This window comes from Rattus rattus, chromosome 10 (genome assembly GCF_011064425.1).
Source record: "Rattus rattus isolate New Zealand chromosome 10, Rrattus_CSIRO_v1, whole genome shotgun sequence".
NCBI classification, from domain to species: domain Eukaryota; kingdom Metazoa; phylum Chordata; class Mammalia; order Rodentia; family Muridae; genus Rattus; species Rattus rattus.
Window position 1 is genome coordinate 51,638,797 of NC_046163.1, and position 25,619 is coordinate 51,664,415.

At 49.4% G+C, this 25,619-nt stretch overlaps 1 protein-coding gene across 3 annotated transcripts; it reads left to right on the forward strand.

Annotated features, from left to right (window-relative positions):
- Nucleotides 1-600: 600 nt before the first annotated feature.
- On the forward strand, nt 601-24,917 carry Cfap45 (cilia and flagella associated protein 45). 3 transcript variants are annotated; one of them, XM_032915546.1, is made up of 12 exons: nt 601-662; nt 7,570-7,695; nt 9,204-9,346; nt 11,430-11,574; nt 11,920-12,090; nt 13,345-13,523; nt 14,655-14,784; nt 17,669-17,815; nt 19,816-19,929; nt 20,523-20,716; nt 24,205-24,429; nt 24,719-24,917. In XM_032915546.1, exons 2-12 carry the CDS (start codon nt 7,654-7,656, stop codon nt 24,795-24,797), a joined length of 1,569 nt encoding a protein of 522 aa, XP_032771437.1. In that variant the 5' UTR covers nt 601-662; nt 7,570-7,653; the 3' UTR covers nt 24,798-24,917. The 3 variants fall into 3 exon arrangements, with proteins under 3 accessions (XP_032771437.1, XP_032771435.1, XP_032771436.1); XM_032915544.1 differs by lacking the exon at nt 601-662 and adding an exon at nt 1,497-1,571; XM_032915545.1 differs by lacking the exon at nt 601-662 and adding an exon at nt 3,877-3,918.
- Nucleotides 24,918-25,619: the final 702 nt, after the last annotated feature.

The following is a 25,619-nucleotide window of genomic DNA, read 5'->3' on the forward strand; positions in this document are numbered from 1 at the left end:
TGGTGGTGATGATGTGGTGTGGTATGATGGTGGTGGTGGTGGTGGTGTGGTGGTGGTGGTGTGGTGTGGTGATGGTGGTGGTGGTGGTGGTGGTGTGGTGGTGGTGGTGGGTGGTGGTGGTGGTGGTGGTGGTGGTGGTGTGGTGTGGGTGGTGGTGGTGGTGGTGCGTGGTGGTGGTGGGATTGGTGTGTGGGTGATGGGTGGTGGTGGTGGTGGTGGTGGTGGTGGTGGTGGTGGTGTGGTGTGGTGGTGGTGGTGATGGTGGTGGTGTGGTGTGGTGGTGGTGGTGATGGTGGTGGTGTGGGTGGTGGTGATGATGGTGGTGGTGGTGATGGTGGTGATGATGTGGTATGGTATGATGGTGGTGGTGATGGTGGTGGTGGTGGTGGTGGTGGTGGTAGTGTGGTGTGGTGAGGTGGGGGTGGTGGTGGGGGGCGGGATGGTGGTGGTGGTGGTGGTGGTGTGTGGTGTGGTGGGTGTGGTGTGGTGGTGGTGATGATGATGGTGGTGGTGGTGGTGATGGTGGTGTGGAGGTGGCTGATGACTCTGTCTCCCTTCCTCCACTACCCCAGGGTTAGTCAACAGCTTCCCATACTCAGGTTGGAATAAGGTTCTGGAAGACAAGTTTGGAGGGAGACTTGGGGGTTTGGAGAGACCAAGAGTTCAGAAAATAAACTGAGAAAGAAAAGCAACCACAGTTTGGTGGGAGGTTTTGTGGGGTGTGAGGCATGCGGGATCCCAGGTCTGCTCAGCCTTGGGCTGCAGATCTAAGGCACAAGGGACTAAGGTAAAACTGGGGAAAACCTTAAAGCTCCTGAAAATAATCACAGGAGGAGTGTTAAAAGGCAGGTTCCCTTAAGTTCCTGCCATTGATTTTGACCTTGTTTCGGGTAGGGCTTACATTTGAGTTTGTTTGTTTATTTATTTATTGAGATAGATCTTGCTATGCTGCCCAGGCTGGTTTTGAACTTCCTCTCTCAGACTCCTTGTATTTTCAATAAACTCCCTCAGATCTAAGGCTGTGAGACTGCATAGGCGTCTTCAGGGATGGAAGTCGTTCTTTGGTCTCGTCAGACTCCCTCCTACTGTGAAATTTGTTTGGTTTAATGCTGCTTGCCTCTCAGCAGCCTGAACTCTCATCAGGTTTGGTTTGAATCCTCCCGGAAACCGGTAGCAGTAACCATGGTAACCTAGGGTTGGTGGAAGGGTCTGTGAGGGAAAAACCATGATCCTGGGCCTGGCTCTTAGGGGTCTTGCTAGTTGAGCTCTCCTGGGCCCATGGAAAGTAGAGCTTTAAAGTTTGAGCCTGACTTGAACTGGGTTAAAGCCAAAGTGGACATGATGGGCGTATCCAAGGGGCTCAACCTTCAAGAGCCTGGTCCCAGCGATTCTAGGGCGGGAAAAGGTTGAGGGAGGGGTTCCTGCTTCTAAACTACCTCGTGACTGCCCCAGAATTGGGAGGGGCGAGGGCGGGTCTAAAACGCTGAGTGCTGGGTCTTGGTTGCTGTGGTAACGCGTCAGCTCCCGCGGAGCCGGTCGAGGCGCCTGCTGCTGAAGCCGCCACAGAGATGGTGAGGCTCTGGTTAGCTGTGGTTCTTGAGTGGTTTGGGGCTCTGAGAGGGAAAGCTAGGACTTTCTCCAAGAGACTGGGGAAGACAGGAAGCTCTGGGAGTGAGGACAGGACGACGGCTGGAAATGGAGTAAAGGAAGTCTCAAAAGACTTAGTAGAGACTGGCAACGTCTGGCACGGTTGAATGGGGGATGTGCTGCACTCTCTTTCCCCATCCTCTTGGGCTGAGTCTTCTTGGGCTGTGCGGTGTGATGTTGAGAAGAGCCTGTTGAGTCTGGTTAGAAGGCCAGACGATGGTCTCCATAACCTGCTACGCTGTTAACCAGCAGGGTGATCATGGGAAGGCACCTAATGTTCCAGGAGAGCTTATGGGAATACCGTAAGCGTTTGTGAATGAATGAATGAATGAATGACTGAATGAATGACTGAATGAACGAATGGATGGATGAATGAATGAAGAGGATCCCAGGTTGACAAAGTTCTGGGGGAATGACTGGGATAAGTCTGCCAGTCCTGACACAACTTGATCCGGGGTGGTCTGTCATGGTCATAGGTCTCGTAGGAGTCATGAAAGCCTACACCCTAGTGGGTTGGCTCTGAGGGGTTAGGAGGGTCTGCAGACAGGTATTAGAGCATGTGGTTCCTGGAACTTACTTGAAATGTCTGGCGGCCTAGGTGGCTGAGGCGGATAACTGGGTTGTGATGGTGGGCATACTTTTGGCTTCAGTGTCTGCCTTGCTCTTATGAGATTTAGTGGATTTCAGAAGAAGCTGGGTTCCGAACTTCTAAGGACTCCCTGGAGGGTAGTGATGGGGTTCCCTTTTGGTTGTACATTTATTTAATTTTCTTCCCTCAGTACAGCAGTGTGTGTGTGTGTGTGTGTGTGTGTGTGTGTGTGTGTGTGTGTGTGTGTGAGTTGACCTGGCACTATGCCTTGTTGTCTAAGGACAAGTGTTAGAGGTAAGCTCTTCTTCTGTCCTGTGTTAAAAGTGCTTCTTTCCCTAGCATTCATGAAGCAGTAAGTTGCAACTGGATTAGCTGGCTCCCAAGCCCAGAGATTCCCACCCAAAGACCACTAGGGACAAGAATTTGTCTAACTTATTGACCCTAACTTACTGGACTTTTTCCTTTGGATTGGAATGGACATACAACATGTCAGAGGGTTTGAGTAATCCCCAGCAAGCCAGGAGTGTGTGTGTGTGTGTGTGTGTGTGTGTGTGTGTGTGTGTGTGTGTGTGTGTGTGTTGCCACTCACAAGCTTTTTTGAGAGCATGGAGGAATGAGAAGAGGTGGTGGTGGGGCGGCTCATAGACAAGCTCCCAGGACTCCCCAAAGGTAAAAGACTAATGGCATCCCCTGGAGGGAGAGGCAGGCGGCTCATTTCCAACCCTGGTGTCATGTTCACGGAATATGTCACAGGTGGGCAACCTGGTCCATTTAAAGAAAGAGGATAACCGGGTGGATCACTCAGAGAGGCAAGAGCCCTGATGTGAGAGGATCCTTCTTTTCCTAGTAGCCAGGTCTGTGGGATGGGAAATACACCCAGGCCAAGAATCTGAAGCCGGACCTTGTCAGCCTGTGTTGACTCTGTATGTGAAAGAGGAACTGGATGTGAGTGGGAAGGGACCTCTAAGAATGAATAGCCTTTGTCTTTGTTCGGTTGACAGGTGTTGTACTTACGTCAGGGAAACTCCACACCGACCTATTCCTGTCCCTGCTGGCCTAGTCTTGCTTGCATTTAAGCCAAACACCCTAGGTCCTGCCATATACAGATATATTTTGTTCTCAACTAGAAATAGCTTTCTTTTTACTATGTTTCTTGGCCATAAAATATAGTAGAAACCTCTTAAGATGGTAATACCCAAAATGTGGGGCCGGGGGTAGTGGTGGCCAGAATCACAAATGTGCAATGCTATGCCTGGCTTTCATGTGAGCACCAGAGATCCGAACTCAGATTCTCACAGCCGTGCAGCGAGCACTTTGCAACCAAACCAGCCCTCCATACCAACATCCCTAGAGGAACACTTACATGAAGTGAAACTTAGGGGTTCTTTGGAAAGTCGGTTGGATGGTGTTTTGCTGGGGTAAACAGTGAAGGAACATTTAGCTGAAGTGGACACAGGTGAAAGACTAAGGCAGACTCGTGAAGGAACGTTTCACTGAAGCAGACACAGGATAGAGGATGTTCTGCTAAAGCAAGGGTGTGAAAGGACACGAGGTGAAGGATTCTTTGCTAACGACACACATGTATTGGTCCGCCTTACACCGAGTAGTTGAGCTGCGTTTGTCGGGACTTGAATTTTCTTGCTACTTCCACACACATGGGCTGATTGGAAGAGTGATGTCAGGTAAGACAGAAGCACGTGCTGAGGCAAGACACGTGGAGGACTCTCGATGTGTGGAGGATATAAATAGGACTCGAGGGACAGTGACGGAGGCCGAGATAGGCTTCCTTATAGAACTAGCTGTGCAGAGCTTGTGGGTCTCTGGTCTTCGCTGACTTTCACTTTGCTGAGAGAGGCGCAGCTGAGAACTCCTGTTGGTCCTCATGGTCCCTCCTGCTGAGGCCTGGCTGTCTCTGCTAGGTCACCGCTGTTACTACCACACGTGACTGCTAGTGCATCCACGAAGTGTTCTCGAGTGGATAGAGCTGCAGCTGCTAACCTGTGAACTGAACTGCCGATTTCCAGACAACACAGACGGCAGTTGCTCCAAAGAACCTTTCTAAACAGGTCGACTTCTTACCCACCTCCTATACGTTATCTTTTCTTTCCCACTACCTCTAGTGGGTGATGGACTAAAGGGAGATTAAAGCGTTTAAGAACCATCATTAAAATTAAGATTTTGAAAGAAAAATTAAATTACACTTACATGTTTCTTTTTTTTTTCCCCCAGAGCTGAGGACCAAACCCAGGGCCTTGCGCTTGCTAGGCAAGCACTCTACCACTGAGCTAAGTCCCCAACCCCTACTTACATGTTTCTTAGAATATATTTTCCCCAATAAAGTTTTGACTGCTTGATTCAGTTATAGAATGAGAATCCCCAAATTGGAAAAAAAATCCATGTTTTCTTAAAAACTCTATGTTATGGAGCTCTCCCTGTCTCATCGATATCCACTTAACATAATCTTTCTGCCCCAGAGTCCCTGTATGAGTAACCTTGTTTGGAGCAAATTCTGTGCTCCTGGAGTGAGGTGGTAAATAAAGGGGGAGGGGCAGCTGGGTCCCTAAGATAAGCATATTATTTCAGGACTTGCCTGCTTCTCTGCCCTCAGTCCGTCTTTCCCTCCTCCGTTGTCGGTAGCTGGAGACAACTGCTTTTCCTTCCATGGCTGCCTCCTTCCAAGCAGACCAGGCGGCTTCTGGCCAGCCACTGCTCAGTGTCATGGGGATATTGTCTGGTCACGCAAGAAAGCAAGCCAGCCCTTCTCCTCCTCAGAGGACAGCTTGAGTACAGCCTCTGGTCCGGAGGGATCCAACTTTCCATTTCTGCTTGGTTCTTCATTTTTTTCCCCCCTAGCGTGTTTACACAGTGACCTCCCAAGCTCTTCTTGTTACTCTTGGCAAAACTGGTTATTCTAGCCCTGGGGTAAGGCTTGTGGCTTCAAAGTCAGCAGTTCTTAAATGAGGTTTTCTTAGTTACCCAACGACGGGCGGCGCTCACAGCCCAGCCCCTCCCCTCCCCACCCCTTGGCCTGCTAGTGGCAACTTTTCTGTGGTTATTTGCTTTCCTTCCTCTGTTCTGACTTCGAGGTTCAGACAGTGGATTATTTCCTGTGGTGACTTCCTCCAACCTGGGTACCAAGGACGCAGGAAAGAGAAGACAGTCTCCACAACGTGGGACCTACAGTCCGGTGCACAATGGCACACGCGGGGAGTCCTTGAAAAGAAACAGGAAAACAGATGGGAAAACAATCGTTAACACTTCCCATCTGCACTCCGGAGCGCTCTTGTATATGTTATTATCCACATACGTGACCTAGAAAACGCGGCATGGTGGAGTGACTCGGAGTCAGAAAGACGCGTTCCCCAGAGGCGTTCGTCTCAGTCTTCTCTAGAGTCCTCAAGGGGTCATCTTATTTAATTTCATCCCTTGTTCTGTATCACATGTGAGTTGGGTTCCTGCCATGTGTCAGACCCCACACGCCTTCCTTAACTCTATGGAGAACTCAAACACCACCACCCCTCGCATTCCTTCCACCGGCTTCCTGTATTCCCAGGGCTTACTCGCAGTCCTACCCACGGCCTTTCCGTTCATTTCCTTATAGTCTAATTTTAAGTGGGAAGGGGAGCGGTTGCTCACCACCCACCCACCATATAACAGCCCTTCAGAGGCTGCTGTCTTTGGCGTCACCCGGGGCTCCCTTATCTGCCTCTTCACAAATCTAGGCCCTTCTGCTCTGCTCCCTTGGGGCTGGCGGAAGATGGTTCCCTCTGGAAGCCTACAGTGGCTGGGCATTGAGGGGAAGGCGCGAATAGCTGTGCTCATTGCTTGGTAGAGAGCCAGTTGACGAATAATCAGTGTAAAAACCAGACACAGGTGCTGCAGGTGCTGGGTGGTAATGACAGATCAACGGGAGATTGCAAAAACACTGTTTAGTGACCTGAAGAGTCACTAACACCTAGTGACCTGGTTGGCTCACTTCTCCGTTTACGCCATCCCCCTGGGGCTGCTGATTCCCAGACTCGGAGGGACCCAACATGTCTAGACCATTTCCCCCAAGATAACTCAGCTCACAGAGCTTTGCTGAGACGGGTGTGGGCTCCTTCAAAGCAACGAATGAATCAGCTTTAGATTAAGGCTATGGTTATCCAAAAGCCTTCGCAGAAACTGCCTCCCGGATGTAGATATCTACTCTCAGCGGGGCCAAGGCGAAGCCGAACTGATCGCTGGGACTGGAGGTTGTGATTAGCTGGGTTCTTGGTTGTAAGCCACCGAACCAGGACTCTTATTTAAGTGGGATGGAACACCCCGAGAGGATTTAGGAGAGCCCCACTGATTTTGTACCAGCAGGGAAACGAGGTTTGAAAAGTAGGAACAGAGAGAGTCCCTTCAGCTGTAACGGAGGCCAAAGTCGAAACAGAATGGAGCTGGCACACGCTCCTCAAAGCTGCTGCTGGCTTTGCATGCTGGTGGCTGCATGCTGGTGGCGTCCTTATCAGCGCTGTTCCGGATGTGGCTGCTCCTGCCAGGCTGGGTCAAAAAGGCTTTCCTCATTCAGTGTCTCTCATCGCTGGTTCCCCAGTTGCTGTCAGGTCAGGGGCTCTGCCTAGATCCCCTACTTGACTAGGGAGGCAAGACCTGACGTTTTCAGCTTTTGTCATTGGGTATGGTCCTTGTCTCCCACAATCATTAGACAGGGTAATTTGCCAAACATAGGAAGCTATTGGCACATCGAAAAGTATTCTATTTTCGTTTGCTCTGTCTGACTGTAGCGGGTAACCACTGTTCATCCACTACCTGAAGTCTGCCAGCTGTCACATGCTGAGCTGAGTTTCTATAGCTTTTATTTCCTTCAGTTCCCAGCCTGCTCAAGAAACAGGAAGGGGGTTGGGTGGTTTGTCCTTAATGAAAGGGTCCTAGAGCTGAGGCTGCAAAGGTTGGCCGTAAAGAGGACCTATGCTTTCTTGGGAAATAAGGCGCAGTTGCCTCTCTAAGGCCAGTCTTGTGGGAGACTGTGCCTGTGTGCAGGGACGAGGAACAGGGAGCCTGCCTCCCTCTCCCCACCCATGCTCTCCACCTTTTCATCTGTACCTTGGGACCAACTTGGCTTCATTAGCTCCAGAGACTGCAGAAATGCCCTTTTGCAGACTTAGTGTGCACTTCCCAGAGCTCTCCTCATGGGGGATGCTCTGCCCCTACATTTCAGGACCTATATAGACATGTTCTGTAAGAGGTTTCGCCCTTCTAGCTCTCAGCATAGGCTAGAGAAATGTTTGCTGCCTGTGGTCTGGATGCCACTGGGTACTAATGACCAGACTTTCTGTCTCTACCTGCAGCCACTAAGCACAGGGGATGCCTCAAGCTCTATTTCCACCGCTTCCAACCGGTCACGGAACAGGACTCGCTATCGGACCAAAGCCATGAACTCTGAGGTAGACGAGAGCCTTTTTGGAGGTGTCAAGGTAACTCATCGTCAGTAGACCCCCACCCCACACTAGGACAATGATGGTTACTGGAGTGCAGAAAGGGGGAGGTGCAGTGCTCCTCGGCACAGCTTTGGTGCCTGTGACAGTTGATGAGAAGGAAGGAGAAAGAGTGACACTTGGAGAGCTGGGCAGGGGTGACAGAGAGAGAGAACACAGAGGAAGATGGGCCACTTCTGGAAGCATAGGAGCATAGGTGGGCCAGGGAGTAGAGAGCTGATGTCTCTTCCTGCTCTTCCTGTGAGTGGAAGAAGCCTTTCTAGAGGGTCCCCTTGGAAGATCTCCCGCTCTGCAGTGTCTTCCCCACTGGTAAAGGCAAGACTTAAAAGGGTGCAATTTTGTAATTACACTTACAGATTCTTTGTGAGGGGAAGGGTCCTCATGGAGTTTTCTAGTCCAAAAGGAGGGTGGGGAGTGGCCCAGAGCTCCAGGAATAGTCCTGCTTGTTTACCAGTCCTTTCCTGGCCCAAGTTCTTTGGCCTTATGGGTAACCGAGAGTCCAGGCAGTTGGCGGTAGGGGGCAGAAGTGGCCTGCAGCATTGCTTCGATGTGCCCTTGTGGAAGCAGAGACGAACACCAGGTGGCAGTAGCGCTCAGGGGACAGTGCAAAGTGACCCAGTCAAAGCTACCCCCTGGACGCCATGCAGGTGTCAGCTACAGCGTCTGTGGCACCTAAAATTTCCTGTATTTGGAAACTGTATTTTCTTGCTAACCCTTCTGAGGTTAGAAAAATCTGAAAAACATCACACATTTATCTGACCTGTGTTCATTTTGCTGAATCCCGAGTGTCCTCCTTAACCACATTTTGTTTCCTAAAGAGTCTTGCTGTGTAGCCCATGCTGGTTTAAGCCAGCTGTCCTTCTCCTGGCTTCCAATTGCTGGGCTCAAAGGTGTATGCCACAACGCTTGACCCAACGACGTTAGATTTTAAAGGCAGTTCCTGTTAGGCCACTTAGCTATGTCTAACTCCCCTGATAATGGCTTTAAAAAATTAATCATTAGAAAGGATTAAATATTACTAATAGTGTAGACTTATCCATAACATGTTGTGTTGCTTCAAAGTCATAGGGCGGTCCAAGAATTTCACAAGACCAGAAATGTTCCTGGAGAGATAACCTAGACATCAACTTTTAAAGTTTCAACCCGATGGGTTTAACATAGGTACAGATACACACTGTCAGCCCCTCTCCTCCCCACCTCTCAGCATAGTTTCCGGCATCCTTGGGAGGAAAGCCTGCCCAAGAACAAAAGGTATTGTTCTCAGAAGGTCGGGCCAGTGGGGAACACACCCAAGCCATGTTTTGATGAAGACGGCCAGGATGCTGTCCAATACCCTAGCTGCTCTGGTGTTCTGTCACTTATACCAGAGCCAGCTGCCCCTGTGGCTGCATGGGGTGGAAACCTCCAATGAGTCACTCCTGAGATTTGTATTGGGTCAGTGGGACATGGAGTGACCATCTTCTATGGCCTTCTTTCTGATCTTATAGCCTCCACCCCAGGACAAGTGTGACAGCCCTATCGTGGTGATCCGTGATAAACATGCCATCCGGAAAACTCTCAGTGCTCTGGGCTTGGACCACAAGCCGGAGACAATCCAGCTCATTACCAGAGACATGGTCAGAGAACTCATGTGAGTCCCCAGGGCACAGGCCTTGGTTCCTGGCTCAGACTGTGCTGCCTCTGTGCAGGGTGACTGGGCCACCGGGATGATTCCATCCAGACAGCCCAGCTCCATCTGCTTCCCTACCCACCCGTCTCCTCTTTTCTTTTCCTTTTGAGATTTTGTTTTGGTTTGCCTGTGTCGATTAAAAACAAGACAAACCAAAACTATTTTTGGTTAACGTACACAAAAATGGATTTCATTATGATATTTTATTATATCTATATACTTGGTTCTTATTTGTCCGTTCCCCCGCGTCTTCCCTCTCCTCTTCTCGATGGTCCCGTACTCCTCCAAATAGTCCCTTTCTGCTGTCATGACAGAGATATTCCAATGTCTGCTATAGTTCCCTTCTCCTACTTTAAACCTCTTCTTCCCTCTAACAGGCCTCTCTCTCTCTCTGTACGTGTGTCTGTGTCTGTCTGTCTCTCTCTCTCTCACACACACATAATTCCATATGTAAAAAACATATCAATATGCTCCTCTTGTTTCAGCAGTTTTTCTCCTCCATCTTGGCGACCCTCTCCGCCCTTCACTGGAAAGCACGCTTTAGGCTCTAAAAGTAAAGGGCAGAGGGGTAATGCTTCTAGGCTCTCACCGGTGCGTTTGGGGAAGGGCCATGAACGATGAGTCACTTCCTTTTGGCTACATCCAGAATCCAAAGCAAAGGGAAACTGACCAGATGCCTAATTAGCACTCTGGCTCCTTCCCAGACTCAAGGCTACCAGAGGAAACTCACAGGGGCTCTCCAGGTTCCTTTGGGGTTAGCTCAGTTTTACTTCTGGACTGGAACAGCGCCATCAGTCTCCTCCTGCAGGGCACAGGCTGAGCTCAGCCAAGTGCCAGGAGCCACTGCCGTTTGGTGGCTTGGCACTTGTGTCTAGGCTTGTGCTCTCTGACCATCCCTACCGCTCTGGCGCCATTGCTGGATGATGAATGACATCAGTTTGCTGAGTTTGAAGCCCTTGGCTCATGGCTTCAAAGCTGAAGAGACACAGCTGGATCCCTGTGCAGGAGCTGAACTTGACTGTGGCCTCTGTTTTGCCGAGCCTGGGCATCTGACAGCCAGATGTGGGCAGTGGCCTGAGGGGCCCTACTTCTTGGCCTCTCTGCAGACAGGCTGGTCATGGTTCAGACCCACTGTCTTAGATTCAGGTTGCTCCGGGTCACTTCCCACCCTCCGTTGTCTTGGGCCACACCACTTGGTGCAGTCTAAGACCTTGCTAATAAGCGAACCTACTTCTAGGACAACCCTCCCCCGTCCCCACCCCCACCCCGGCTTTTATTAGAAGAGATTTCACTTCCTGTCTCAGATCATCTGCGTCTTGTTGCCATGCACCTGTTAAACTGCCCCGCCCAGAAGCAGCTTCATTCTCCCCCCTCAGCTGCTCCCTCCCCCACCCCTAATGCATGTTATTTATTTCTAATCATTATAATTAGCTGTAGGTTTGTTGAATGCGTTGGGTAGCTACACGGAGAGCTCCAGAGACACGTCCCCAGTAGTTGTCTGTCGATCAGAGTTTTTAATTAATATTTAGGGTTCAAAGCTTCTATCCAGGCTGGGTGGACAGAGATATTTAGATTTCCCACCAGCATCCACTTCAACGTCAAGCATTCCCTTATACCTTATTCCAGCATCAGGAACGATCTGCTTTTAAAGTGCCTAGTACTGACTGGCTCAGAGATCAGTCTCCGTCTGAAGAAGCTCGAAACAGACCTTGCACCACTGGTCCTGAAGTGGGCTGTAAAACGGAGTCAGAATGTGGTGGGGCTCAGAGGAAAATGCTTGGAGGCAGGGTGGACTTACAGAAACACAAGGACAGGTCGCTGACAGTCACATAGAGAATGCGACACATGGGATGGACCATAGGAAGAAGGACATAAAATGTCTCTTTTGGTCTGCAGCATCCGCTGCTTCTCACCTGAAACCCTTCCCGTCAGTGGCCCATGAGCTGCAGACTCTTCTGTCTCAGCATACATAGTATGGGGAAGAGAAGAGAGGAGGGAGCTTGGAGCCTGCCCTCCTCCCTAATGCTGGTCCTTCCTATGTCAGTGTTCCCACAGAGGACCCCTCTGGGGAATCTCTAATCATCAGCCCTGAGGAGTTTGAGCGGATCAAATGGGCATCCCACGTCCTGACCAAAGAAGAACTGAATGCCAGAGAGCAGGCCTTCAAGAAGGAGAAAGAAGCCATCTTGGTAACTTACCTCCATAGCTCTGTCCTTGGTGGACGGGTGGCAGAATAGGAAAGTGGAGTAGGGAAGCCAGCTTTTCATAGCGGGCGGGATAAGCTCAGTTAAGGCATGCTAAAATAAGGCGTGCATGTGCATTTAATAAACGAATGTTGGACATCCGATGACTGGGAGGAAATCCCTGAGATAGGGGAGCGGCATGTGGACCACTGGGTGGATGGGAACAAAGCCAGGCCGTGAGACCCCTCTGCTCTGATTCAGTGATGGACCGAAGAGAAATCTTCCCGGGTTACCTGCGGCAGGCAAGTTAACAGGGAATAACCCCACCAACCCCAGGCTGGTCTCCCTTAGGATGCAGTCACAGTTCGCAAGAAGATCATGAAGCAGAAGGAAATGGCCTGGAACAATAACAAGAAGCTAAGTGACCTGGAGGAGGTGGCCAGGGCTCGGGCCCAGAACCTTCTGCAGAGAGCCAACAATCTTCGCATGGAGCAGGAGGAGGAGCTCAAGGACATGAGCAAGGTGGGTCTCTCCCTTTTATCCGAGGACTCCCTGCGGCTCCCTCTGTGCTCTTACTCACACAAGGTGAGGGACTGGTGTGGGCGGGGCTCGCGTGGATAGGAGGAGAAGTGACCTGTTTGCTGGATGATGAGAACAAGTCACCCACCCTCCCTGAGCCTCCTCATGTCTACGTAAAATAATGACGGTAGCACTACTTAGCAGACATTTTGGCAGCACAGCACTGAACAGGCTAAGATATGGGAGAGTCTTTGTGAACCGTGCTTGATAGAGATCTCACTTCTCACTTCCGTCTCTATCCTGTTAGTTCAAGTCTGGCCCTAGATAGTGGTGGAGACAATAGGGTTCTTTTTGAAATGCCCAGAATACTTCCTTTAGCTGGGAGCACAAGGATCAGGGAGCTCATTTGAAATGCCGTTCTGTAATTCACTTACATGTCACTCCCTTTGTTGACCAATAAAAACAACAAAAACCCCTGCCGACTCCCCAAGCCCCTCATCATCTCTGATTTCCATCTCTCTGGTAAATCTCTACTTGTACCTGCTTTATTATTCCAAAGCTCTTACTTTCTGGTTCTTAATGAGGGCACCATGGTTTCCCGTTTCTTTTATGCATGTTGGGTTCTTCTAGATTAAAAAAATGTACCGGTTGAATTTCTGCTGGAATGTCTTGGCTTCCTTAAGCATAACATGCTGCTCATGGTTCCTTGAGGAGGAATTGCGAAGCTCTAACACCTTATGGAGATTATGTGTGTGTTTATGTAGGTGAACACGATATCACTGTGTTAATCATATTTCCTTCCAAAGGCCGATCCATTACCTCCAGAATGCTACAGTACCCCTACTGGTGCTGTCTCTGCTTGAATAAACCTTAGTGCCTGATAAGGGTCTGGAGAGATGGTTCCGTGGTTAAGGCCACTGACTGTTCTTCTAGAGGACCCGGGTTCAAGTTTCAACACCCACATGACAGCTCACACCTATCTGTAACTCCAGTTCCAGGGCTTCTGACAGGCTCACACAGACATACATGCAGGCAAAACATCAATGAACATTAAATAAAAATAATTAGAAAAAACCCACAGGTAAATGTTTGAGCTACCTGGTGAGTGAAAGGTGCTATTGTTTGAACTCAGCAGCCGAGCACATCTCCATCGCATGGCTCTGCTCCCATGTTTCCCCTTTTACATTCCCACCCACTCATATCTCCTCTTTCCTTAACCTATTCCTGAGCCCAGAATTCTTTCCCCCGACTCCCTAGATTATTCTGAATGCCAAGTGCCACGCAATCCGGGATGCCCAGATCCTGGAGAAGCAGCAGATAAAAAAGGAGTTGGACGAAGAGGAGAGGCGGTTGGACCACATGATGGAGATAGACCGGCAGCAATCCCTTCAAAGGCAGGAGGACCGGGAAAGGAGAAGGAGGGAGGAGAGAGTACGGTAGGTAAAAGTGGGGTTTCGTCACTTCCCCCATAAGTCCTTTCTGAGTATCTTCAGGTCCAGGTAGCCTAGCAAAGAGGGAAGACATGGTTGTGAGGCACCCATAGCTCTCATCCCTTAGGGAATGACATACACCCTGTATGGCTTATGTATAGATTGTACTAGGTGCTTCTCTGTGTACTCCAATTCAGTGTCCTTTCTCGGTGCCCCCGTCACCCACTCTACCTGTCTCCCCACCATCTACAAAGTCTTCATAAGCAGATCCAAGGAAGGAACACTCTTTCTCATTAGGCCGCTCCCGATCTCGATGCTGACTGAGCTCAAACCCGCTCTCCAGGCAACTCTTTCTGCTCCTGCTAAATCTCGTCTGTCACACGAAGCATTCAAGTTCCCCATCTGAATCTGAGCTAACATTCTGCTTGATTCCTGTCTTTGCCTTGTCTACTCCCACCCCTCCATCCTTTACTCATGCCATAGGCTTTAGATGCCCCCAAGTTTACTGATACACTTATCGCACCCTGACAGGCAGGCGGCTCTGATTGTCCAATCAGTATCCCTGGATTTACTGTTGAAAAGAGGGCTTTGCTGAGTGGACCGCAGGGTTCAGGCCTGTCTATCGGCAGCCGAGAGTCTTCAGTGTTATAAGTTCTTACACAAAAAGACAGTAGGCAGAGGGGGCATGAGTGTCAGGTTGGAAGACAATAGAGGACAAACACTAAAGGAATTAGAAATCCTGGTCTTTGAAATCTACAAAGCTCTCCGTGAATCAGGGAGGAGGAATCTGTCTTCCCAGACCATTAGGTGACTTAGGGAGAAGCTGGATTCCAGAGGCTCGTTAAATTATACTAGGAGGGAGAAGGTGGGTTAGGATGTAGGGTAACTCCTGGGCAGACAGATAAGAGGAATCTCAGGCAGGAGTACTCGGGAACTAACACAGCAAAATGAGGACCTGTGTTCCAGGACACTGGAGGAAAGGACTTTAGTCTGGACCCAGGAAGCATGATCATGACAAAGGGACACTTGTCAAATGGTGCCCGTGAAACCTCCTGTCTTGGGGGCTATATGGGTAGAAGTCAGGGTGGAGACTTGGACTCGTAACTTCAGAGTCACTGTGGTTTTGTATTCTCCCAGGGGAAAACGGCACATTGTGGAACAGATGAAAAAGAATGAGGAGGAGAGATCGCTTCAGGCCGAGCATCGTGAACAGGAAAAGGAACAGATGCTGGCGTATTTGGAGCGGCTCCAGGAGGAAGATTTGCAGGTAACAGACCACCAGGCCGTGCTGCGTTTCCCCAGCACAAGCAGCTAAGCCCTCCAAGGTTTCAGGGCTCAGGGTATGGAGTGATTTTTCTTTTCTCCCAGGGCGTACGCTCATTTCACATCATCACCGCCATCAGCTTCTTAATTGCTGTCTGGAACATTTGTTTGGTCATGGCATCATGCTGGGGCCGGGCTGTGATTTGGATGGATATTGTCCTTGCCTCCCAGGGACTTGGGGTCCAGGGCTTGCATATCAATGCGAACAGACACATAAAGGAAATATATGGTTGTGTGCTTCGCGCAAGTAAACATAGGGATGTTTTACAGTCCGTCCCTCAGTTACGGGGGGAAATTATACACTCCATCGATGAACAGGAGTGCTTTAGTTTCCTGCTCCCCGCTGTTGTCTCATTCAGAGTACACAATATCCCATTGTCATTAATTGTGTTGAGAAGCCAAACCTTCTATCCCCATTAGCTTAGATAAAATTAGTAGGGACATTTAATGAAAAATAAAAAGAAAAGAAATCACCCGCTGACTCACCCATGTGAACTTTATAAAGCTAAGATGGTCTTCTCCTTGCCTTATCTGGTATGTTGCAATGCACAAAAGCACATAGCACACATATGCACACAGGTCTGTGGGTATGCATGCTTTTGCACGTGGATGGACACACGTGTGTGCTCACGTGCACCCGGGAAGGCCAAAGTTGGTGTGAGGAATCACCTTCCATCACTCGCAGTTCTCAGAGGCAGGCCTCTCAGTCAAGCCTAGTCTTGCTGGCCAGTTTGCTCTGGGGAATTCCTTTCTCTGTCTTCTCGGGTTATAATTATACGTGGAGCACCACACCCACTCAGCATTTACAAGATTTCCAGGGATCCGAACTCCAGGCCTCACGGTCCTCATGCCTGTGTGGCAAGCGCTTTAGCCACCGAGCCACCTGTCTGGCCCTCCATACACACATTCCTTCTTTGGCAACGTCGTACAATGTGTTTTATCATTTGTTTTTGTTTCATTTTTCAAAATGCTATCCACAAACAAAAGTTGAAAGAATCAGAACCATACCAGCAATACTTGGTTAAACTATACTCACCTTCGACATTTTGACCCCTCGCTACAAAATGCTTCACGCCCCCGTCTCTGAAGAGCAAGGCCCACTTACACAGTCACCACCAAAAGCTCCTCCAGAGGCCCTGTAACATCACCTAATACTAACCCAGGTTCAGTTTTCTGTAATTGGTAAAGAAATGCATTTCCAGCTACTTTCCTGTTTTCCAAACCGGTTTCTAATCAAGGTTCGCACGCTGTATTTGATTAAGTCTCTCTAGTCTGCCTTGATGAAGAAGCATCTCCTCATTTGTTGACTCATTTGTTTCTTAAATATATTTTTATTTTTAACTGCACCCGGCAGTCGTGCATCTTTGCGATCTACAGTGACAGTTCTGTGTGTAGGGTGTGTAATGGTCAGTGCACCTTTGTGACCTACAGTGACAGTTCTGTGTGTGGGGTGTGTAATGGTCAGTGCACCTTTGTGACCTTCAGTGACAGTTCTGTATGTAGGGTGTGAATGGTCAGATCAGGGTGATCATCATACGCATCACCTCAGATAGCTGACATTTCTTCGTATTGGAAACACTCAGAATCTTTCCCATTAGCATTTTGTAGTGTACAGTTGATTAATATCACAGTAATTGTCCCGTTGTGCTATAGAACACCAGAAATTATTCCCCTTATCTAATTGCAATCCTGTACTGGATTCCTTTTCCATGGTGCCATTTAATTCACGGAACTCACGGTTTTTGTCCCTCCTTCTCCTCTATGTGTGACTGGGGACCCTCAAGAGTCCCGTAAGTGATCAGCAGGTTTTCCTAGCTCCCATAATGTGAGGGCCGGTGTGAAGACTCATCCCTGCCTGGGGCAGAAGATGAGAAAGGAGACCCAGGAGATAAATGGATACAGCTAGCTAGGGTACTGGCTCTGGGGAGAAGTGTGGGAAACAGAGGTATGGGGGAAATACGCAGGGAATGAGGTGGTAAATGAAAACTGGACACCAGCTCGGTTGTGGGGAGCTGGGAATTGGTGGGCTCACTGGGATGTTCCGGTAGTGAGTCAGCACCATTCCACTGGTGCGTCACTGTCCTCCGAATGTCCTTCCAAAAGACACTCCCAAGTCTCCAGGAAGTGGTATTAGGCAAGCTCAGGGTAGAACCCGGTACCTCACCAGCCATAGAGCTGCTTGTCAGCACTCAGGCAGCAGCTAACAAGATGGAGAGGAATCGAGGGAGGTTTTTTTTTTTTTTTTTTTTTTTTTTTTTTTTTTGGGTGGGGGTTGCTTTGAAGGGTTTCAATGGCAAGAAACAGGGTAAGTCCCTTTGGTTCCTTGGAAGTCAAATGGACCAACAAAAACAACAACTGAGGAGTAAATACACAAGTTTTTCCTCTGTTCAAGCCCCGCCTTTCAGACCTTGGGAAACAGCCTGAGCTAAATGCCCAGTGAGTGGAAACCAGTCAGTGCGAGCAACACTGATTTGTTTTTTAATCATCACTACAGAGTGGGATCTCAAATTCGAGTTTCAGTAGGAGCTCATGAGGTCACAGGGGTAGACTTTAGCACTGCAAGAGGGAGAGAAATTTAAGAGCCTTCATTTCCGGAAAGCGTAGAGAGCTAAGTGTCAGGGGCCATCACCAAGGGTTGGGTGAAGAATGCAAAGAGGCCGTTTGGTGGCAAAGTCGCCTCTCGTCCATTGTTGAAAGACAGCTTCAATCTGGGCTGGTGCCGGCCGCTGTGCCGCCTCCTGCCTCTGTCTCTGTCTCTACCATCACGCAGGTGGGAGCTGCGTGTCTCGCCTTCTGCTCCCCTGAGGATCTCTTCCTTTTGCTCGCAGGATCTGGAACGAAGACATCAGGAAAAGCTGAAGATGCAGGCTGAGATTAAACGCATCAACGATGAAAACCAGAGACAGAAGGCAGAGATGCTGGCCCAGGAGAGACTGGCAGACCAGATGGTGATGGAATTTACCAAGAAAAAGATGGTAGGCACTTGGTGGGGTCGGATGCCGGAACTAACGGGCCTGAGCAGTCATGGGACGCTAGCAGGAGAGCGCCATGCCTTCATTGTAAAATACAGAGGCCTGGCTTCCCCCCTCTTCATCATGGCCTGATAAATTGTTCAGTAAGAGTGTAGCTTTTAGAGACACCCTCCCCCATACCAGTGTGTCATTATCTTCATTAATCGTCACTTAAAAGCTGGAATCAGGGTCACAAAAAACGAACAAAAACCTAAAGTGATTGGTGAAGGTGAACTTTATGAATTCTTCAAGGGTTGAGAACCTTAGAAACCAAGCGTTAGCTTCCCCATACTTTTTTTTTTTTTTTTGGTAAAACCTCTTATATAGGATGCCCTGTATTGGGTAGTTAAGATACCTCACTGTAGAATGAATGGATAGAAGAACTAGATGGGAAAAGCAATATCTGCAAAGAGCTTGGGATGGAGGAAGCTCCCAAATGTGTGGGCTCACTCTGGGACAAGATGAATGATGGATGATTTGGGTGTGTAGGGAGTAGAGGATGAAGAGGAGGGAAAAATGACTTCTAAGTGTAATTTAGAGTGAATATGGAGTTATGTAAAAAAAAAATGGCAGGAAAATGATTCCTTTGCATGTGGACCCAGTCTCTGCTGAAAATTTGGAGTTCTTGATGACAGTAAACGTATTCTACTTCTCTATGGTGCATTCTTTTAGAAAGTATGAGAAATGGCTCAGTGGTTAAGAGCACCATCTGCTCTTCCAGAGGTCCTGAGTTCAATTCCCAACAACAGCATGGTGGCTCACAACCATCTGTAATGGGATCAGATGCCCTCTTCTGGTGTGTCTGAGACAGCTACAGTGTACTTATATACATAAATAAATAAATTGAGAGAGAGAGAGAGAGAAGAGAGAGAGAGAGAGAGAGAGAGAGAGAGAGAGAGAGAGAGAGAGAAAATATGCTGATCCTCCTAGCTCTGCCCCTTGTGGAACCATCTAGAATTTTGTTTCTTCCTATCCAGGGCAAGGTGAAGCAGGGTTGGGGGGTACCTGGTGGTTCCAGAGGAGTAGAGGCAGCAAGGGAACCATGAGGGAGGGCATTGAGAGAGGTAGCAGAGAGGGAGAGAAAGGTGGCTCCGAGGACAAAAACGGGGAGAGAGAACTCCAAGGAGAGGGAAGGAGAGAGAGAGGGAGTGAGGTAGGATTCTTGTATTCAGCCCTACACCTAGGGTGGCAGGTGATGACATAAGCAGTTGCTAGGTCCCTGAGGGCAGGCCAGCTGGATTGCCTGTAAGCTAACAACCAGCTTGACTCAGTGGAGCATGGCCCCCAAAGAGGCAACATTCTGGGATTTTGGGCAGTCTGGGAATGTAGAATAATGAGGGATAAGGGACAGTCTTCATGGGATGACCACGGCATGCCACCCAACATGTGCCTGTGGTCATGTGACTGCTCTAGGAGCAGCGGTCAGGAAGCCGTGGGGTTTATTTGCTCCTTTTACCACTGTGAAAAGTGATAAAAGGGATGAATTTTGATGGTTTACTCTTGAGGTATCTGCTAAGCACTGTGGGGTTGCCCAAAGCATGGTTGGCAGTTTGCCCGGGCACTAATGAGATAACCTCTACCTGCTACATTTTACAAGGCAGGCAGGGAACCACAGTTGTTACTGGGCTCTGTGGCCTTGCAGCTTGAAATAATTTCAGTGTGATGGAAGGAGTAAGAAAGCCTGGGCTCAGGGCTCCTGCGTTCAAATCAGTTTCGGCACCCACAGCCTCTGTCTGGTGCGATGCTGTCTGAGCTCTCTAGGATAAGGCCTGAGAAAGCTTCTTGTAAACCACGACTGCCTTCTACAAAGGCTAGCTGTCCTTATGTCTGTGCATTGCTACAGCCCCGATCCCCATCTTAGATGGAGTGAGGAAGTGGAAGGGGGAGATGCTGGAAGGGATGTTGTGTTTCTCTGCGCAAGGCTGCAACAGTGTGCGTTATCAGGAGGCCTTTCTTCCTGGCAGGCTCGCGAGGCAGAGTTTGAAGCTGAGCAGGAGAAAATCCGGAAGGAGAAAGAGAAGGAGATTGCCCGCCTGCGGGCCTTGCAGGAGAAGGCTCAGGATTATAGAGCAGAGCAGGTATCCACTTCCTTTCCCTCTCCGCTTTCCTTTGTCCCGCCCACTCCCGGAAGCCATCCCTTGACAGCCTGTAAAGTTGCCTGCGGGGCGGAGGTATAGAAGAGAGGAAGCTTGATGTCTAACCTTCAAATCCAACCGCAGACAAATGCCATTTAATCATGGGGGATGTGTTCTGGAAAGTGCACCTGAGGAGGAAGGGTGGGCCTTTTCTCATTGTCCACGGTGGCCAGGAGAGAGCAGAAGTATGCGCTTAGGTTTTAGAGAAAGTTTTTGACTGCTACATAACGATTTTCCAACCTTAACTGACTAATGAAACGTCACCAGAGGAAGTGTTGGCATCTCTATCATTAGCAGTTTTTAAAGTTAAAAGCAATTCTAGGAGTCCAGGGAGGAACCGGGAAAGAATAAGGGTGAGAGGGGTAGGGCAAGGTGACCCCTTGGGGAATCTTCTGACCTTAAAGATCTATGCCAGGATTCCTTTTCTTTCTTTGGCAGACTGAAGTCTGTAAGTCGGTGACTCCTCTATCTCAGGTTCTTTTGTAGCCTCATAGCTGCCCCCCACCCCCACCCCCACCCCTGCCCGGCTTTCTTAGGATGCCTTGCGGGCTAAGCGCAACCAGGAAGTTGCAGATCGAGAGTGGCGCCTAAAGGAAAAGGAAAACGCTCAGAAGAAGATAGAGATAGAGGAGAAGCTGCGCAAAACCCGACTGGACCAGGTGGCATTCAAGGAACACACGCTGGCCGTTCAGGTTCAGCGGGACCGGGATGAGTTTGAGAGGATCCTTCGGTAGGAGAAGCCGAGAGCCCTGACTTCCTTTCCCTGTGTTGATAAAGTTGTGGAAGGAGAGCAGGAGTGTGCTTAGGGGATGGCGTGTGTTGGATAGAGAGGAGATTTCCTGCCATGTTAACAGGCAGATGCACATCCATCTCGGTCACATTGCTGCAATCATCCCGACTAGATGGATGGCTGAGATATTTCAAAGCCATTCGAGCCAGAAATTCTCTGATGAGAGAATTGGAAAAGAGCATTTGGAAGTGTTTAAGGAACCGAGGGTTATTTATCCTGTATCAGTAACGGTGTAAATACAGGTATATATCTGTGTCTCTCCTAGATCACCTCACTAGGGAAACTGAGTGGGCGAAGCCTAGAGGAGATGTAGGGTTCATCCTGACACTAAGGCTCGTGTCACTAGGGCAAGCCTTTGAGGGAGTCTTTGCCATTGATTTGACTCATAGCTGGTAAGCAACACATGTTGAAGACTCTGTCTGGTTATCATGAAGCTCATTAGAAACGAGGAACACTGTCTGTGCCTGCTCTACTCAAAGGCGTCCAGAGATTCCTGTTTGGGTGGGCATTTCTACATATATCGTGCTGCTTGGAGCCTGGTGTCTCTTTACTGTTTGTTGTTTCCATTCAATGATGATTCCACCATGCACACAAGTGCCAGGGACTCATACCGCTTACTCTTCTGGTCCTCCCTCAGAGCAGTGGGCTTCTTCCTTTTCTGTTCTGTTTTCTCCCAGTCATATCTACCACCACCAGACCTGATCTGACTGGGGACCACTTCCTTTTTGCTTTGTTTCAAATATGATTTGTTGGGAAATAAGATTTAAAAAAGTAGAGATGGCAGACAAACCAAAGAAAATTTGCATTTGGAGAACTTTAAATCAGAGACGTTATGCTCAAATGAAGAAAGATTGACCAGCACTCTTGGTATCTAGGCTCTGGGTCCTTCCTCTTGGAGCTGTTTCAGCCAGGAGCAAGCCAGTCCAGGCTCCTGGGCCTCTAAGGAGGCAGAGCAGATCTGTAGACCCTCTCCCCCGAGAACAACACTCCTGGATTTTCACAGGACCTTGCCCCTGCTTTTTCTTACTGGCTGTGATGCCTTTTGGCTCTTCTGTTTTTCCTGCTGTCCCCAACCCCCACCCTAGGGTTGTGCTGTGGTCACTGGACACCTAGTAATGGAGAGAGCCTCCCAAATCCCCCATAGAGCCTGCCCTTGGGCTCCAGATTGTCTTGCAGGTGTCTCCCCTGCCTCTGTGCTCTTGGACAGCTCTGTGCCTTTGGCAGGCACTAATAAGTATTAATGCGATGAATTCCAAGCCCTACTTTTGCTACTGACCCACTTGACTCTGCTTTGCTGTGTTTGCCCGGAGCATGTACACGAGCCAGCTATTAAACTCCATCCAGCTCTTGGGAGAAGTCCAGCTTCACCTGCTGCCCTAGCTTAGCATCCAGACCTAGTGTCTCCTGACCAGGTGACTTCCGTGACAGATGTCTTTACTCGGGGAGTGTCCCTGCCACAGCCAGCAATCCAGATGTTCTTACTTCAAAAGCGTGACCTTCAGGACAGCCTGCATATGGACTTCCTGCTTCTGTTCTGGAGATCCTGAACTTTCAGACTGGATTGAGACCATTAGAGAAAATGCTGACATTTAGGTGACACCCTCACAGGTTGTGGTTTAAACAGTCTGGGGCAAGTAGCTTTTGAAATCTCTTGGGTGACTCTAGCATGCAGTTAGAGTCCACAACTTGTTGCCTTGCCCTTGTGGCATGACCAGTGTATCACTTCCTTTTCTTATCGCCATGACAAAATGCTCAGCGAAAACAGTTTGAATAAGGGCTTATTTTGGCTTATGGTTTGAAGGGATGCAGTACATCATGGCAGAGAAGCCATGGCACTGAGATGACTGGTCAAACCACATTCAAGAAGCAGACAGAAAAAAAAATGCTGGTTCTTGGCTCCCCTTCTCCATTAAAAATATTCAGTCTTTCAGTCTAGGACCCCAGTCCACAAGTGGTGCTGTCCAAATTCAAGAGGAGTCTCTCCTCAGTTAAACCTCTCTAGAACCCCTACCCCCTACCTCCCAGACACGTCCAAAGATCTAATCAAGCTGACAATGAAGATTAAGTTCCTCCTCATTTGGATTTTTCCACTGCCCACCAATCCAGCAGCTCTCTAGTAACACAGCTCGCTCCCCCCAACCCCCACCCATGAACTATCCCCTCACTTAGATGAGTACTTAGATGAGTATGAAACAATAGGAAGCTAATCCTCACACAGGTGAGTGATCACAAGCAGGGAGAGTATACCCGCCTCAGGTCCGTGTGGGCTGTGGGGCACTTGATGTCTCAGTATTGAGGTGCACGGGGACCAGCACTTCCCTTCCCATATACTGGGCAGCGCCCCACAGAGCTGTGGGATTTGGGGTGGTGCTTGCATGGGGCTGGAGGAGCTGTTAGGACTTGAGAGGGTTCGCCATGTATGATAGATTTTGGAAGACAGTAAGGACGTGAATAAATGACGAGGTCTTTGGCAGTGGGATGGGGTGGGGGGGGATTTGTTTTGGTGTAAATGATTCTGTGGGAGAGAAGCAGGTGAGGATTTCCTGCCTAAGATAGTTTTACAATTTGGTTTTGTTTGTATTAAGAAGAAATCCAGTATTAGGTTAGGTGGCCTCTGACCAAATTTCTTTGAGATGTAAATATATTTCATTTGAGCGTCTCTGGATACCATTAGAGATTTTCTCCCCGATAATAGAGTCTAGGAACTATTCTTACAGAAGACTTCAACAGAAGGAATGTGAGGAAAGAATCCATAAGAGAACAGAAAGACGTCAGACTGAGTTCTTGCCTTCTCCCAGCAACCAAAGTAGGGCTAACCTTACAGACGATGATTCTTTACCCTTTGTTGATATTATCGTAAGGGAGGAAAGGAAGGAAGGTAACTTAGAACAGGCTGGAGAGGAGTTACATGCATCCTTAGGAGGAGGAGAACGGACAGCTCTCGGTGGGTGAAACCCTGGCTGTAGGGCCAGCTGCATAACTTAGAGCCCAGCGAAAGCTTCGACTGTGCAGATTTCTGTCTAAAATATATAAGGGGTTGAAGAGTTATCTTAACAGACAGGAGCACTGGCTGCTTTTTTGAGAGGATCCAGGTGCAGTTCCTATCACCCACATGGTAGCTCACAATGGTCCATAACTCCGGTCCCAGGGGATCCGATGCCCTCCTTTGGTCTCTGAGAGCATCAGGCATAGATGTCGTGCACAAACACATGTGTAGGCAAAACACACATAAAATGAAAAACAGAAATTATTAAGAATGTTAACACTGTGACATATGACAACGTATTTGGGTCTGTCCAGGGAGAGGAGCACACGGTGGCCACTTTTAGTCTGGTGCTTGGGGTTGGACAGCTGTGGACTTTGAAGCTCGACCACTGAGGGGTCACCCAGGAGCTCAGCCACTTGCATTCCTTTTGTCCCTTCCCCAGGGCCCAGAGAGAGCAGATTGAGAAGGAGAAGCGGGAACAGGAGAAAAAGGCCGCGGGGTGCCTCCAGCATGCCAACGAGCTCCGAAGGCAGGTGCGTGAGAACCAGCAGAAGCAGGTGCAGAACCGGCTCGATACCTTCGAAGAGGGCCGGCGCCTCAAGGAGGAAGCCCAGAAGCGCCGCGAGCGCATCGAGGACATCAAGAAACAAAAGCTGGAAGAGCTGAGGTGCGCTGGGTTCCTTTCTCTCTTTCCTCCTCTTTTTCCCAAAGAGGCGGCATAGCCGGCTGGAAAAGCCTTAAAGGGAGGGCTTTCGGCCCAGGGCTCCTTGGCAGTGTGTTAGGATCCTGACTGGAATGTACTTGGTAGTACATCAGCAGTGCCAATAGCCAGCTAGAGGCAACCTGTAGGAACGGATTGGGGTACAGGACCCCAGGTTCTGGAAGCCCAGGGTGCTTTCTCCTGTCACACCTTTGGTAAGTACCCTACTTACATATGCCCTGCATCTCTCCGGCAGAGCCACCGGCCTTCCTGAGAAGTATTGCATCGAAGCTGAGCGCAAGGCCAACATCCTGCCACCCACTTCCGTAAACTGAAGGGGAGCCTCTACGGCCTCTGGGAGAGCACGGATTCAGCTTAGTTCCGGGGCATCCAAGTTGCTGCTAACCTAGACATTTCATAGTTACAGATTAAAGCTATTTTATTCTCTAAGGCAACATCTCCACTTTACTGCTGAGGGGATGGGGGGTACTAATGGGCACTGAGAGTGGATCAAAATAAATAACAGTGGACCTGGATGTGGGGCGATTGACACCCAGGGGCTAGAACCAGATGATGTTCTGGTGGGGTTTTCTCCCTAAACAGTGGGATCCATTTTCTCAGGGGAGGGGGATCCTGGCCTTTTTGTAATCATATGGCCTGTCCCTTTTCACTATATTCTTATCTCTCCGCTGGCCCTGTACCCATGTCATAGGAATTTGGGGCCACTGAGGCAAGAGTTAGAGCTCTGCTTTTGTCGAGGGCTGGTGAAAGGGTGCACAAGGCAGAGCTGGAGGGGGAGGAGCATGGAGAGCTGGGACTGGCTCAACCTGGGCTCCGAACTGTGACTCAGACCACATGTATGGAGGGGGCAGTGTGTGAGCCCGGGTCTCAGTGCCCTGGACTTCATCCCTTCCTGCTTAAGACCTCCAACTCCAGGCAGTAGTGCAGCACAGACGTTTGCCCGTTCTCATCGAGCCACACCCAGGTCACAGCTCCCCACCCAAATACAGCCAACCCCCACTCATAGCTCTGCTCTCCTCCGTTCGCTTTATCTGGTGAGCGAGCCTCCTCAACAGTCCTGTTGTAAGCTCGTCCCGCTTTGCCCTCGTCCATGCCCATTTTCACATTCGCTCTCCAGGTACTTACTGAACATGTGG